This window comes from Hippocampus comes, unplaced genomic scaffold, assembly GCF_001891065.2.
Source record: "Hippocampus comes isolate QL1 unplaced genomic scaffold, H_comes_QL1_v1.1 scaffold241, whole genome shotgun sequence".
NCBI classification, from domain to species: domain Eukaryota; kingdom Metazoa; phylum Chordata; class Actinopteri; order Syngnathiformes; family Syngnathidae; genus Hippocampus; species Hippocampus comes.
Window position 1 is genome coordinate 282,288 of NW_017804969.1, and position 16,056 is coordinate 298,343.

The 16,056-nt window shown below is 43.0% G+C and overlaps 1 protein-coding gene across 2 annotated transcripts; it reads right to left on the reverse strand.

The window, feature by feature from the left end:
- Positions 1–13: 13 nt before the first annotated feature.
- Positions 14–7,991, reverse strand: lhx3 (LIM homeobox 3). 2 transcript variants are annotated; one of them, XM_019890361.1, is made up of 6 exons: positions 7,671–7,988; positions 3,459–3,630; positions 2,872–3,074; positions 2,092–2,243; positions 867–1,038; positions 14–782 (listed from the first exon to the last, which is right to left on the reverse strand). In XM_019890361.1, exons 1-6 carry the CDS (start codon positions 7,738–7,740, stop codon positions 364–366), a joined length of 1,188 nt encoding a protein of 395 aa, XP_019745920.1. In that variant the 5' UTR covers positions 7,741–7,988; the 3' UTR covers positions 14–363. The 2 variants fall into 2 exon arrangements, with proteins under 2 accessions (XP_019745920.1, XP_019745911.1); XM_019890352.1 differs by having other exon boundaries at positions 14–1,038; positions 7,671–7,991.
- Between the last annotated feature and the right edge of the window lie 8,065 nt (positions 7,992–16,056).

Here is a 16,056-nt window from a genome sequence, read left to right on the forward strand (position 1 = left end):
TGACATTTGGCAACAACCAGACGTTTACAGACTTTTGCACCTGAACGCACTGCAGACAACAACAACTTAAAAGCAGTAGGAGGAGTCAAGAGATGCTTAATTCTCAGTCTTCATATTGTCCCTAAGACATCGATACCTGGAAATGAACACTACATACAATATCAGGCCAAGTGCTTTTTACGAAGGATTTTTCTCCTCCATCCAAACGAAAGTGATGATGAGATCCTGCTGATTTCCAAGTTCCCAAGTTCCCACCGGTCTGCCATACAAACCAAGTCTTATTTATTGAGTCCATAGTTCAAACAGAAGACAAAAAAAAAACCAAGATCATCAAAGTAAGTCCCGTTTCTTAGAATCAAGCGATCAGAACTGTCCGTGGTCGACTTCGTCCAACCAGGAGGCGGGACTTGCGGGGAAATCCGGGTATCCGCCGCTGCTGCCGGTGGAGAGGTCCGAGCTTGGGCCGTTGGCAGAACCGATGGAAACCCTGACGGCGGGGTTTATCCCCCCACCTTGGGTCATGATGGATAGGCCCGACTCAGGGTAGACAAGGCCGGTGATGAGCGGCTGGTGCCGAGGTAGCGCCGGGTGGGACCCCGGCGACTGGGCTAGGCCGTAGGGGCTGTTGGAACGCATGTCGTGAAATTGCTCTTGCGAGGGCAAGGCGGCGTGCTCCAAAGGGAAGGAGGCGTGGTTGTTGCCCCCTTGGCGGGCCCCCATGGCTGGGGAGTTGCTGCCGTACATGCCGTTGCTGTGGCCGAGCTCAGACATGGGAGGTTCATCTGTTTCAGGTACCCGAAAAGACAAGATGTGGTTTGGTTCTTGCAACGTCTTCCCTGGAGTGAAACTGAGCAATTGAGTCGTACCTGTGAAGGACACCTCGGCGTCGCTGTCCATGCCTTCCTCTTGGATGCTGTCTTTGTCTGACTTGGAGCTACCACGCGACCTCTTCATGTTCCTGAAATATTGACCCCACCTCTGGCGCCCAGCGTCTTTTTTTAGCCTCTTCTCTTTGGCCCGCCGGTTCTGGAACCAAACCTGTGGAGGAAAAAAAAAATGGCTTTTAACGTTATATTTCATGGGATGCATGGCCAGGGTCTGCTCTTCTTTGTTTGAGAATTGACAGTTGAGCGGGACATGGTTTCCATGCAGCGGAGGAAACTGCTTGACTTTTTGTTCACAACAGTCGTCTCTGCATTTGGTGAATATAGAAGATATGTTTATTTTTACTTTTCATGGGATTGAACGTTTTGCGATCCTATTACATATTACTAACACAGACCTAAGTTCTGCTGCGCCAAACTTTCCTTCAACATTACACTAACAGAAAAAAAGCACGGGCGTCTCAGTTACAAGGTTTAGAGGTCCGATCATATGTTACTCCTACTGCAGACAAAATATCTCCTTGTTCCTGTTTGATTATTCTTCAAGTGTTTCGCGACAAGAACGAAAGCGTCAAAATCAGTCTCTGTCAGTTGCTCTGACATCATTTCCGAGGACTGTTACTGCAGACAAACCTCCTTCTCCTCTCGTTACAGTTCCTCTTGCTACTTTTGCTGCTCTGATCATGACACGAGCAAAAAAAAAAAAAAAGGCTCTCAATGCGATCTAAATCGGAAGTGCTTTTAAGAGTAAAAAAAAAAACGAGGGTGAAACATCTCCATTTTTTTTTCACTACCGCACACGCAAAACGCAACAAGGCGTTTTGCATGCGCCTTAATGAGATTCCGCCCCGGGTTGAACCCTCCTCGCCTCCTTTCCTTTCACGGGATAATGAGTAGCATTTTAGTGGCTTCCGTCCCCCCACGTTCGTCCTTGCAAATAAAACAATATATACGGCCGCCGGCGTGGGGGCTCCTTAGCCCGAGCGACAATAGAAGAGTGGGCCTGGCTCTCGCCATTGTTAACGAGCTTGCACTTAAACCACGCTGACTTTGATGTGGACTTCATTTTGCTCCATCTCACCGTAAATTCACCCGAGCGTTCGGCCGGGCAGAGTGCTGCGGTGCCGACTCGGCCGCCCGTTGTCCCGCTGTAATGAACTCGGGACACTAATGGATGGGCTTCCTAATGGATCATAATAAACCTTACCTGCACGACCCTCATGTCCAGGCCCGTCTCGGAGGAGAGTTGCTCACGCACGTGGCGGGCCGGCTTGGGAGAATTATTGTAGGCGTTTTTCAGGGTCTCCAGCTGCTTGGCCGTAATGGTCGTTCGGGGCCTTTTTGCAGTTGAGTCGGCTTCTGAAGGGCAGAGGAGGAGACACACAATGGGAGTCAATCAAAGGACGGGACAGTGGGACAAAAGGCGTCTTGAAAGAAACTGAGGATTTGCTGACATGACAATTTGGAAGTTCCACTCTGGGGTTTCCACCGTACCTTTTGAGGGTATCACGCCAGGTGTAAGTTATTCCACGCCTTCAGCTGTATGTTGCTCTTTCAAATGCAACCAATTAGATATAAATGATATAAAAACAAGTTGGCCCAAACTGTGACGCTGAGACAAGTTTAACAGTTAAAATGACCTCGGGATGCCCCATTAAGTAAAACCCGGCGTCTTGTTAATTGCATCGCATGTGTTGGCAAAACATCCTCGAAATGGCTATTCCCCCTCCACCCCCTTCCCTTAAGTAATTGCACCCTTTCATTAGTAAAATAAACGTGTGTGTTTTTGGGGGCGAAAAGTTGAGATGAGCACTTGGGCGCATGTTCAAACAAACAGATGGGGGAGATAAAATGGGGACTTGAAATTTAGTGCGCCGCAATTTAATGTGGCTCTTTTGGGCCTCTTATAGCTGAGTGCATCGTGTGGCTTAATTGTATTAAAAGGAGTAGTAAACAATACGACACACATACACACGCACGCACACACCTCTCTGTTTGGCGGTCTCGTAGTCAGCCTTGCACACCAGCCGGCTGTCCTCCATCAGGTAGTACTCGTCTCCCGTGGCCAGCTGCCGCTTGCACACGATGCAGGCGAAGCAGTGCAGGTGGTAAACGAAGTCCTGGGCCCGCCTCACCACCTGCGTGGGCGGGATGCCCTGCTGACACGCCGCGCATTTGGTGCCAAATCTCCTTTCAGGACACGGGTGCGGACAAGGTGGATCATCACTTCACGTCTCGTAGATTCAATATTAAGACTATAACATAAGCTGCAACTGAATCGGAGCCAGGATGACAGCTCAAGTGATCTATTGTGAGCAGTTAATTCAATTAAGTCCCATTTGTTTTGAGAAATGGGCACTTTTTGGTCCATGAGCCGGAGGTTGCCCATCCACATAAGGAGGTTCTGGCATAGTCACGTCATCAAATGATTTAATAGCAAAAACCTCTGCCGACTACTCACTACCTTGCGTAAAATTGTGTCATCATCATGTGGGAAAACCGTATCAGCATTTCAGACTGAATCCAATAAAATAGGTCAGTATTAAACTCAGTACTGTGCGGGCGAGTGCTCACTTGAAGAAGTCATCCTTGCAGTAGACGCTGTCTCCCCGGCTGAAGCACTTGTCAGCCAGCTGAGTGTGGCAGTCTGCGCATTTCAGGCACTTGCTGTGCCAGTGGCGCTCCAGCACTTTGAGGATGAAGCGGTCCACGATGTGCTGGTTGCAGCCTGCACACACTGGGATGTCTGGGCAGGGAGAGGGTGTTAAAAAAAAAAAATAATAATCAATCGCAACCAGTTCAGGTATGATGCATAGGCCTACACACACACACACACACACACACACACACACACACACACACAATATTTTACAGTTCAAGAGATTTTTTTTAACCCTTACAAACACGTGACAAAAATTAATTCGTGATAAAAGCCCATTATCCGGTGTACCATCAAATGAGCATGCATGAAGATAATACAATAATATCTGAGCAATTTGAGAAAATTAAGAAGGAACTGCAACAGAGAGGACAGAATGACATTCGCGCAACCGCCTTATTATTTATTAAAACTAAGGCTGCAATGGATCAGATCGTGGCCGTTGTGGATGGTGCTCGAGGCCATGCAACTTGCATGAAGCCTTTCTGGAGGTTGAGAGCGCATAAGGGTGACGCCATGAGACAGGTACTCGTTTAGCCATTCAAGCGAGAAGACCTGCCAACATCTAATTTGCTCGCTTTTGGAACTCCACATTGAATATTAAAACATTAAAAGAGGCAGTACTGGAACCCCCTCAAAGTTGAATTAATTCAGTGTGGAACAAGTTGAAGAAAGTATATTCCAAGAAAACTAAAAATAAATACAAAACCGTCAAATGCGTATATTTGTAATTTTATTGACACTCTAAATCGATAACAATTCGTTTTAAAATGTGTATATTTTTTTGTTGACCTAATCGGAAAAAAAAACGGTCGACGTCCATCTGTGTGAATTAAAACGTAGAAGAAGAATTAAGAAGCAAACGTAATGGTAGAAGAATTACGAGGAAACGGCAAAAGTACGATAGAAGAATATCAATGCGGAATATATTACAATTTTAACAATTTACATTCATACACACGCCAAATTCTAACAGATAAAAAAGAAGCACATATTTCTATATGTTAACATCCCAGTACCAAACGATTTGTCAAAGTCCAGGCGAGTGTGTGGACTAATTTCCACGTAGGTGTCACCTGTTATGACCCATAATTAAAAAAGATGTCGCAATATTTTCTACTTAAAATTCTCTTTCTCTGCTTCCACGCGGTTTTAGTAGCAACACATTTACACATTCATATTTTATGTTTACACGCGTTGTCTTTAAAAGTGTAAGCATTATCGCGGGGCGTGGAGACCTCGCTTGTGATTGGAAAGCATCGTTTTGTGCAGTTCGTAATATTTTGCTCCCTTTTTTTAACATCATTGTCTATATAGTAACATCATATTTCAGGTGTGTTCAGATCGTAGCCTAACGGTATATTCACACCTGCAGCGCAAATGTCACAACTCTACTGTACCTAATACTGCATTTTGGAATGATCTACCCGGGGTAAATAGTTGAGGTTTGAAATGAATTACGTGGAAAATGAGTCGAATTCATTTAGTGGAAAACACTTTTTTTGTAAATTATCTTAATGGATTACGATGACACGATTTTTCATGCAAAAAAAAAAAAGTTTGTAAATTATCTTAATGGATGACGATGACACGATTTTTCATGCAAAAAAAAAAAAAAAAGAAAAAGCCTTGAAAAACAAAAAAAAAAAAGAAAAACGGCTGTAGCTTTGTTTGTAAATTAAATTAAGATAGTTGGCAGTATCTATTCAATAATTAGCATGTAATATTTCGTACCGGGAAGTATCAAGCCCGATGAAGCATTGTATCAAAAATGAACGTCTTTGACAATTAATATGCACGTCTGTATAAAATGTCATACAAACGTTTTCCAGTCAACATTAAAAGGAAAAAAAAAAAGAATTTGACTTAGTTCTCACTCCCTCGAGTCTTTCCCGTCGCTTGTTGTGGAGTCCTGCGAGACTGGTGTTTATTTAGGGCCGATGCGTAATGTTCAATAGCAATGTTGAGCGGGCCAGCACCCCAATGAATTTTATTGAAGCTCATCTTTGGCACAAAATGGCGCCTGGGGAAATCAGGCGGAGTGCAGGCGTGCTGAGGAATCGAAAATCAATTGCGCCATTTGTCCACATTTCGGACGCTGTGCTTATATGTGAACGAGGGCAAATTTGTTTATTTTCGAGGTTTTTTTTTTTTTTTTTTTTGCAGCGTTGGACATTTTTCGTTCGTAATCGACTGTGGATTGTTCATTTTATTTATGTATTTATTTTGCAGCAAGGGCCTCCCTGAAAATCAAATAAAGCCACGTAGAAACCCCGAAAATGGAAAGGATGATTGCTCCCAATAATAATTTATGAGACGATACCTCTAGCATTAATTTAGTATGTGCCATGTATAAAAAAATGTAAATTGAGCACGGTAGAAAAAAAAGTTGCTCTGTCCTGTTTTACGGGCTTAAAATAACGTGTTACAATCACATAAAAATATGAACAAAAACGAAATAATTGCTCTCATTTTACATGTACGCTTTAATTATTAAAACAAATATGGGAAGAACATATTAAATTAATGGTATTTAAAAAAAATGTTACATTATCAGATCGTAGGCCCATGTGATTAATATTAATATTTCTGTTTAAAAATAATTAACAAAATATATAATTGAAATTGAAATAGTTTTTAAATGAATCTTTTGTTATGGTTCTGTGAGTGTGCGTGTCACTGTGAATATTTTTGTCCTTAACACAACTCTCATCATTTTTGAAATTGTTGAAAATTATTGTAAAATATGTAGAGGTGTGTAAGAAAGTTGGACTTGAAATTCATAGTTTTTATTTAGAATTCATCCCAACCTTCTTTTTTCCCCCCACCTGGCCTGCAAGCGTGCGAGGATGTTTAAATCGGTTTATGTTTAGAGGAAACCAAGTATTTAAAAACAGATTTTGAAATCGTTTTGTTATTCATATTAACATCTTTGTTTTTAAATGTGGATTAAGATCATCTTTCCTATATTGCATGGCATTATTATTGTTTGTTATATTTACTTAATAATTTTGGAAGACGACAAATTGTTTTACTTTTTAAATATATTTTTTTATGTTTCACAAATTTCAATGTCATCGTATTTTGTTTTGAACGTTCTACGTATTTGCGGTTGCGTGGTAATGTGTTTAAGTACCAACTCATTTCATGCAACAAAGTGCTGTGCTTATTATTTGTGTGTGTGTGTGTGTGTGCGTGTGTTTAACAAATTAATTTTGTTTGGAAAATTCAAGATTGCATCGTTTGGGGAGTGCAGTACCATTTCATAAGCAATTTCGACCCCTTCGGTTGTCCCACCTGTCTGCACGGCAGCGGGAACGTGACACCTGTTGCAGTTTCCTTTGTGTCGCCTGTAGCTGAGACTTGCACCTTTTTTTTTCGTTCCGGTGCAAGTTGTGTGTTGGGGGTTCGGTGGGGGGTGAGGGGGGCGTTCTCGTGACAACAACATGACGGCGGCAGCGCTTGCGGAATGACAGAACGCGCATAACATCTGTTGCGGCCATTTGCGCGACAATGGGAGCTCATTACGCATTCGTAACGTCTCCCGCACGCACGCAGCGCACCCAAACGTGACAAGAGTGCGCATGTGCAGGGTAGAATGCCTACAACACATGGAAAAGAGATGTTGGTGCAGTTTTGGTTTTTCACGAAAAAGAATTTTTCATCCTCGTGATGCGTTCAGGAACTCTGGTGAAACGGAAAGTTAGAAATGTCCGCAAAAGGCTTCACGTGCAGCGTGACATGACTGACATTGAACATCTTCGAAGTTCAACACCTTTCATTCCTATTCAATCAACGTTCGCTTCAGAAATAGCAGGATAATCTTCCCAATTTAACCGCCAGACGTTTTTTTTTTGCTTCAGCACTCCTCTCACACTTTGAGATTCTTGCAAAACTGCGAAGTCGTTTTTTAAGTGAAAAGTTGCTGACAAACAAACACGCACTTTTTGACTGCACTCTCATATCGTTTTTTTTTTAAGCAGCAGCTTTCATCACTTCTACAACCACCCAAAGAAATCAAATCAATCAAAAGCGAGCATTTTTGATCTTTGTCAGTGCAGATGAAAAACCACCATAGATTAATCAATCAAAATAATGATAATAATTATTTGTGATAAGACTCTTACCTTGGCCTGCGCTGTAGCGGGGAAAATTGGCGTTATTCTGACAACTTGATCCCGGGTGTTCGAGCAACATTTTGCACTTCTGTTGCTATATCCTCCTCCTCCCCACCCAAAAAATGCGATGCACTTGGTTTGTTTAACACAAACACACATACATAAAAAAAAGGAAAAAACAAAACAAAACAAAAGTGCAGGTGTCTCCCGTGTGTTGTCACCCAGAAGAGGGAGAAGTCAGCAAATGTGCATGTGTTGCTTCCGTGTAGCAGTAGATGATGCTTCGGAGGAAGGAGGAGGAGGAGGGCGGTACTCGTGTGCGGTCAGCTGATCTGGACTAAACTAGGGTGGGATGTAACTGTCCACGGTCCTGAATATAAGCCCCCCCCACACACACACACAAACACACACTCACACACACCCCCACACACACTTTTAGAGGACATTGCATTGTATAAACAGATTTATGCCCCCCCCCCTTTATATAGATGCTGAGATGCACGTGTCTGTCTTTTCAGGCCCCACAATAGGCCAAGTTGCAGGAGGACATTGATGGTGCATCATTTAATTGTTTTGTGCACCACACAGAGTTATATACTTCAAAAAAATGCCTGAAAATTCTTTTATCCAACTATAAAGGGCTAAATGTGTGACGTGCACATATAAATACATTATATATATATATATATATATATATATATATATATATATATACATACAATTTAATGCATTTAGGATAATTGTAGTTGTACGATTCCATTTGTAAGTGAGAGAAGTTCAGTTTTATTGTAGTGATACAGTTCTCCTGTGCCGCAACATATTCACCTCTTATATTCAACATTTTAATGTGTGAGATACATTTACATTGTTTTTGATAATATGATACTTAAAATTGTGTATTACAGGCCTACTATTTTTTTATTTTAAGTTTGACTCATTTTAAGTTGATACTTAAGATGATTGTGGTGCGTTCACTCTCTAAATCAGAGTAGAATGTTCCTCCAGCTCATCCGCAGCCATAACAATAATAAGGACAAGTGCTATATGAATGTATAAGTGAAGTTGTACTATAGAGCAATGAACATATTCTTTCATTTTTCTGACAGCTAGTGATGTCAAAAAGTATGACCATGAAGTCGAGTGCCTTCAGGTCGCATGCCTCTATCTGAGATGGGCTGGCGACCAGTCCAGGGTGCACCAACCTCTCGCCCAAAGACAGCTGGGATTAGGACAAAAGAAAATGATGGTTGACTGTATAAGAGTGAACTTCCTGCAACAGTTTCCATCATTTCCTTTTTTGGATAATTTTTATTTTATTTTTTTTTCCCCTGAGCACTCCATCATAGATTTGTAACCCTTTGTCGGCACGAAGCCAGTTGAGTCATGCACATGCCCTCCTTCTTGGCTGAGTGCCATGTCGCCGTCCCCAATTGACAATGTGGCAATTATCAGCACACTGCTCCATACATACAGCCTTGATTCAATTTGACTCCAATTAGACCTATCGCCTTTGGGGCCAATTAGCCTGCATCATTAAAAGAAATCTTCTGGTTCCTAGTACCACAATGCCTGTGATTCGAATTGGTGCAGGTTTGTTTTTGTTTCTTTTTTCCTAGTGTGTTTTTATTTTCTACGGTATTGGCGCTAATCTCCCGTCAACAAGTCAGTGTGCATCTCTGCGCAGATTAAGGTTTGTAAATCTGTAAGGAGGCGCACACAGTAACGGGCAGGCTAAAGCTTGCCACAGCGTCAAAGGAGCTTAGAAGGCACAACACAGTGTAGCACAACAACAGGGGAGGACAGTGAGGCAGGGGGCCGGGGGGGTGGCAGCATCTTATGACCTAGCACCTCCATGCATGCGGGTCAGAAAATTGCTAGAACATGTTGAAAATATCGTTCATGGAATGTTGGAAGTTTTTTTATGTGCTTTACTTTACTAACCTTAACATTTACAGCACTTAAAGTTTACAAAACAAATAATAAGTCACTGTTATTTTTCATGTTTTTTATTTTTGCTGGGAGTGGGGGGGCTAACCTTTGAACTATAAAAGCTTTGCGCAAAATTTATGCAAATCTTGTGAGAACTCATCACATCTCGACAGCACTGAAACTTATTTCGACTTGGGGTAAAATAATGGTTGATGGTAAAATATTTATTTGTTTTGTTCATTTTGATTCTTGTTTACCTGTGATGTCATTGAGGGGGGGGGAAGACATGTTTTCCATGTATTATATATTTTACAAGTATATTAACCTACAGCATGCTGTGGTATCATCTTCTCATTTACAACCATTTTTTTTCCAATGAATATGATGATGCTTTTCCCCCTCTTCCCAAACCTGAAGCATCATCGCACCTAATTGCCAAAGATGGCCACACAGCTGAGGTCCCACTCGAGAAAGCAAGCAGCTGCGAGCCGCCCCCCGACGGTCTTCCAGCGAGGCTCTTGTCCTCTGGCATATTTCACAGTGCTCTCGCTGCTTGATTTTTTTGACCCTCGAGCCTGTTTCTTCAAGGGCCGCTTCAAAAGAACAAATAAAAACGGCACGATTGGAGCCCCTCTGAGGTGCAGCACAAATATTTGGTGTGGTTTCTTATGGAAAATTTCTATCCTGAAAAAGACAATGCTGACGGAGGCATTCATTGAAGCTTGTTGTTTGTAATGGTGGTGAACTGCACTAAAGTAGGCAAGTGCATTAGGAAAGGAAACAAAAGATGCCCAGTGGGGTATGTTGTTGTTGTCAGCGACAAGCAGGCATTCCTAGTGGTGTTGGTTATTTTTTCTATTTGGGTTATGGTGATTTAAATATTTTTTTTTCTTCAAAAATTGCCATTCATTACATTGGGGTTGAGGTCTGGTGACTGAAATAGACATGGGAGGAGCTTGATTCAGTTTCTGGTGAACCATTTCTCTGACTTTCAATATGCAAGTATTTTTCTACATTAAAAACAAAAACAGCAATTCATTGAATTATTATAGGTGGTGGTTGACTGGTTAGCACGTCCAGCTCACCGTGCAGAGGTCATGGGTTTGTATCCTTCCTGTGTGGAGTTTGCCTGAGTGGGTTTTCTCCGGGTATTCCCATTTCCCCCCCACATTCCCAATAAGTGCATGGCAAATTGATTCGACACTCCAAATTGTCCACAGGTGTGACTGTGAGCGTGAGAGGTTGTTTGTCTATGCATGCCCTGCGATTGGCTAGCAACCAGTTGAGGGTGTATCCCACCTACCACACAACGACAACTGGGAGAGGGTCCAGCACACCTGCAACCCTTAGGATAAGTGGTTCAGAAAATGCATGGATGAGTGATTATATTAAAAGAAACAGTATGAGTCACTGTTCATAAATATAGAATATAGATACTGTATTGACCTGTATGAATATAATGTATGTTGAGTGAAACGCAAAATGTACCTTGTGTGTGGAGTGCATACACAGGTGACTCGAGAATGTGTGTCAAAAAAACTCTGCAAAAAATACAACTTGAACAGAAGCGAGCAAAGAGGTGGGTGAGCGAGTATTGCAGCGGGGGTGCTCAGCGCACCCATGCCACCGTCCTGACACCAGGCCGCTATTGTGCTGCTGTCACGATCCATCATGTCCCCCACCCCGAAAAAAAAAAAAAAAAAAAGAAGGGCCTTGTCCGTGAGGGAGGGGACCAATCACACGCTTCATTAGCCAGGCTTGGTTACTCCCAAGCAAAGTGGTCCCAAGACACCTCGGCCTGTTGCACATGGAGCAGACAGCCAGTGTGTGCAAAGCAGCGGGAATGCCGCCATTAAAAATGATATCATTGTCTCAGAGATGGCGGCCAATGTTTATTCCGGGAATTTTTTGGGGAGTTCTGATCCAAACCAACAAGTCATGACCAGGCTCGCGGTCATCTACTGTAGATGAAGTTCCTATCTGCTCTCATTGTTTGGAAAACGGCTCCATCTGGCGAGGTTTCACTGACCGGCCCGGGCGGCGCTGCTGTGCTCCCCCGGCAGCTGGCTAAACTGCCCAACCGCTTTCCCGCTTGGCCCTTGCAGCAACCGACACTCCTGTACCACCAACCCACACACACACACACATACACACACACACACACACACACACACACACACAAAAGCATACACAGTTTTAACTGCCTGACGGTCCGGCCCGGCCTGGATAGTCATATGGCATGAGTCAAGCAAAGGCGCTTGGCGGGGTGGTGTCGGCATCTCGGGCCCTGTTTTGTTTTTCACCAGAGGAGATTAAATAGGTCAGAAGTACAGTGATGGGCACACGTTTTGTTGTTTTAATGAGCCTTTGCGGTAGTCATTTTGGACATATAGTTCAAGGTAAATAGTAGAGCAAGTACAGGATACAGTGAAAATGTGTCATGTGAACTGTAAAAAAAATAAATAAAATAAGGACGCCCTATGTCATGGGTCACCAACCTTTTTGACGCCGAGAGCTACTTCTTACGTACTCATCTAACGTATCAGATACACACTCTTGAAATGACACACCACCTCGGCTGTAAGCTAATGCTACGCTACTTTGAAGTCCGCTCTGTCAAGCCTTTTCGGCGGCCATCTTGAGTCACCAGCTGCTTCCTCAGAGAGTCATAGCACGAGGGTGCACTCAAGGCTAAAAAGGCTGCCACCTCTGCCCGCCGTCATCCCCCTTTGAATATTGAGATGCTAATGGTGAACAACATGGGTGACAAAAGGCGCACGGTGACTACTGGAAAGCGATACAAAGGCCCTTCAGTGGGGCCCTGACACTTTTACTAGGCAACATGTCCCTTGCTTTTACACGCACACAATGAAAGGCCCAGCAACTGTGCCGGTCCATTTAGTGCCAGGATGGTCCGACGCTCCCGTCTGGGGACCCCCGGCTGCTTGTGTTGTCTTTTCCTGGCCTTTGTCGGCGGGTGGGAAATATCAGCTTCAGACGGCAATGGTGAAACACCCCCAGAGGCTCGGCATAAAGCCACCGAGGTCAGAGTTCAAAGCTTTCAGGCAGCGCTGAGGCTTGACCTCGCTTGTCATTACAGATGTTGCTGGCCTGCTGTGAGGTCCACGTAGTGTGTACGGGGAAAACCTTAGTGGTGGTCCGAACTAAGCTTTACATCCACTGAAAGTCGGCTTTAGGTGTATTTAGTAAGATTTGGGACACCCCAAAAAATGGATAGCATTTCCTATAAAATAATAAGAAATGAAATTTCTGAAATTAGGAAACAACTGTAATTGGTGTGACTCAGAGTCAACATTTGTCATCCACACCAATAAAAATGGATAGCATTTCCTATAAAATAATAAATGAAATTTCTGAAATTAGGAAACAATTGTAATTGGTGTGACTCAGAGTCAACATTTGTCATCCTCAGGAGAATTTTGTAGAATTTTGTCAGACCACCTACCAAGGGAGCGTTTATTATTGTTATTTTGAGGAATCTGCTCACTCCACGTCGTGCCCCCGATTCAATTTACATCCGTCACTGTTGGGCTTTGGACACACTTTTGGCGACATGAGTTTGAGTGGGGGGTCACGCGTACCCCCTCTTGTCTTTAGCATGAAGGGGTGGGTGCGTTGGAACAGTATGGCTAAGTAAGAGGTGGCCTGGCACACGCCTGCCCTCCTAATCCTTCCGTCTCAGACTCATGACCCACTTTTCTTGGAGGAGCGGCACGGAGGAGCCACGGCCTCTAACCCAGGAGGAGCCTCCAGACGCATGGTGGTGGGGCGCAGGAAGACCCCCCCGCCACCTCCCACTTACTCAAGCAAGACAAAGGGAAAGACAACATTAAGGCAAATAAGAGGTCAGGTGGCACTTAAAGCCTCCAGCTGACGTTGTCAAATGGAATGAGGGCCACCAAAAGATTTCTTGCCTTCACCTTTTCATTTGGGCCAAGTACAGTATTTGAAGCTATGTTGCTAATGGAAACAGCAGCACCCAGTGACACGCGCAAAGAGTCTTTCAGGCGAATTGAAGAGCGCGGTCTTATTCTTAACGTGGATGATTTTACATTATGCGGAGACAGTCTCTGTGACGTGTCGCGTTCCAGTCGCTCCGCAATTTTGTGCGCCCACTTGTTTGTTCTTTGGTTAACATATGCTCGCATTGTCACCCAATTGTGACATTGCTGTCAGAAAATCGTGAAAAAAAAATACAGATTATTGATTCCACACCATTGGTGAATCATGATACACTTTTTTTTTAAATCATGATTTTGATAGACATCGTGTTTCATATATTATGGTACTACTCATCGGGAAAATATTTTTTTTCACAATTGATATTTCGTTGGTAATTTTTTTTCTTTCAATATATCGGTTATCTCACAATTGCAATATTGTGATACTATTGTTGACGAAACATTGTCATAGATATTGTCATGTCCTCATTTGTGTCTTCCAAATATTGCATTATGATACATCGCTATTGGCAAAATATGAAGCCTTTCATACATGCATTGTCGTTGTTTTCAATGTGGTACTCCCATTTTTTTTTTTTTTTTAAATAGCTATCAATGTGCATTCACTGTATGATGATACGATTATTACGGACTCCACGCGCCAGGGTCATTCATCCAACGAGGCCACCTTTGTTTGCTAAATAAGGAAGCTGTGAGGACTGCAATGACCCGAGCCATTTCCTAATTAAAGCAACGAATTAAGCCGAGATGAGCCACTAATACAAACAAAATCAAAAGAACAGCTTCTCCATTATTGTGTTTTATCCCTTGAAAACATACTGACCGACTTCATGGGCACGAGCCGTCTCCAAATAGGTCATATCATCATCTTATTACTATTATTTTTCTTCTTTTTTTTTATCACTGAACCCCTCCTCCTTGTTGTAAAAAACCACACGCACGCACGCACGCACGCACGCACGCACGCACACACACACACACACACACACACACACACACACACACACACACACACACACATCAGTCACAATACACGACGCTCTTACTTCTCTGCGTGTCTTAATCCCTGGCAGACTTTAAGTGTCTGGCATGAGGGCAAAATCCCAAACTGCAGAGGAGCATGTTTGGAGACCTAATCCCCTTACTCATAGACTCCACTTGCCCCCAATTCACCTCTGCCAAAGTAGGCCAAGAACAAGGAGCCACAACACACAGACACGCATGGACAGATGATGTATAAGCTGATGTACAGTAAACTATAGGCACGGCCCGATTGCTGCAAACAAGATCCCCCCGCATATGAGCAGTTTGCGTAAACGAGATGTGCATCTCTTGATTAGTTCAAAACTTTGAGTCCCTTTGAACAAGGATGAGCGTTGAATTCAGAGGGCCACGTTAGCGTCTTATGCAAGATTGCGTTTGGTTCTTTTTCTGCTTGTGTGATGATTAAAAATTCAGAGGGGTGGCATTTATGACCCATCCTCATTAGGTATTCAAGTTTAAAAAGAGAGTTTCTTTTTTTTTTTTAATCAATTAGAATTGTTGATTTCTCCTGACGCAAAATGATATGTTGGAATGTTACTTTCATTGAGCTGTTAAAATCTTGTTTTGAAACTAAAATGCAGTGGATATTTGACTGATCATTTGACTGACAACCACCCCCACCTCCCCAGGCCCCTCACATCCTCCACTGCTACCCAAAGAGGCTTGAGAGTTGTGCAAAAGATTACATTTGCCTTTGACATTATGCAAATTAGTTTGTCATTGCTGGCCCCCCCCCCCCCCCCCCACATCCCCCCTGTCCCAGCTCTCCCTTGTGGTCAATTAGTTTTATTGAGCGCTAGCTTTAGCCTTTAAAGAACAAAAGCCCAAAAGCAAACCGTCTGCTTTTGATCATGCACTTCACACTAATAAACTGTCCTTGTGCCTTGCTGTCCTACTGTCTACGCTTGTAGTTGCAGGTGAGCTGGAGCCCGTCCCAGCCAACAACAACAGTACATAGCCGTACATATTGCAATTTGTATTTTACATTTCCAGATTTATAATCTATTCTCGAACATAGTGAGTACATTGTAGGTCATTTATCGTGACCACTACATGCAATAATGATTATTAGTAGGGGCGGGAAAAAAACAAAACAATTTGAATCTAGTAATGGGTTCTGATTTGACAAAAAAAAAAAAAAAGACAATTCACATATCTCAATACGTCTGGTGCGATATGATTTTCTGGATGCAACAATTTAAAAATGGTTTGTTTCATGTTATTGCATGACAAAAGGTACAGCCGAATCATATCAAGTCCCATCGTGGTCCCTTTGAATCGAACGGTTGCATTTTAAAATGATTATATCCTTGAGTCGTATCGAATCGTCTTTTGAGAGATGCACACCTGCAGTAATCATGAGTGAAATACATTCATATTGCTCAAAAATGCCCCATAGTGCTAGAAAACCTGCATCTTTCTACTTTAAAGTACCATTT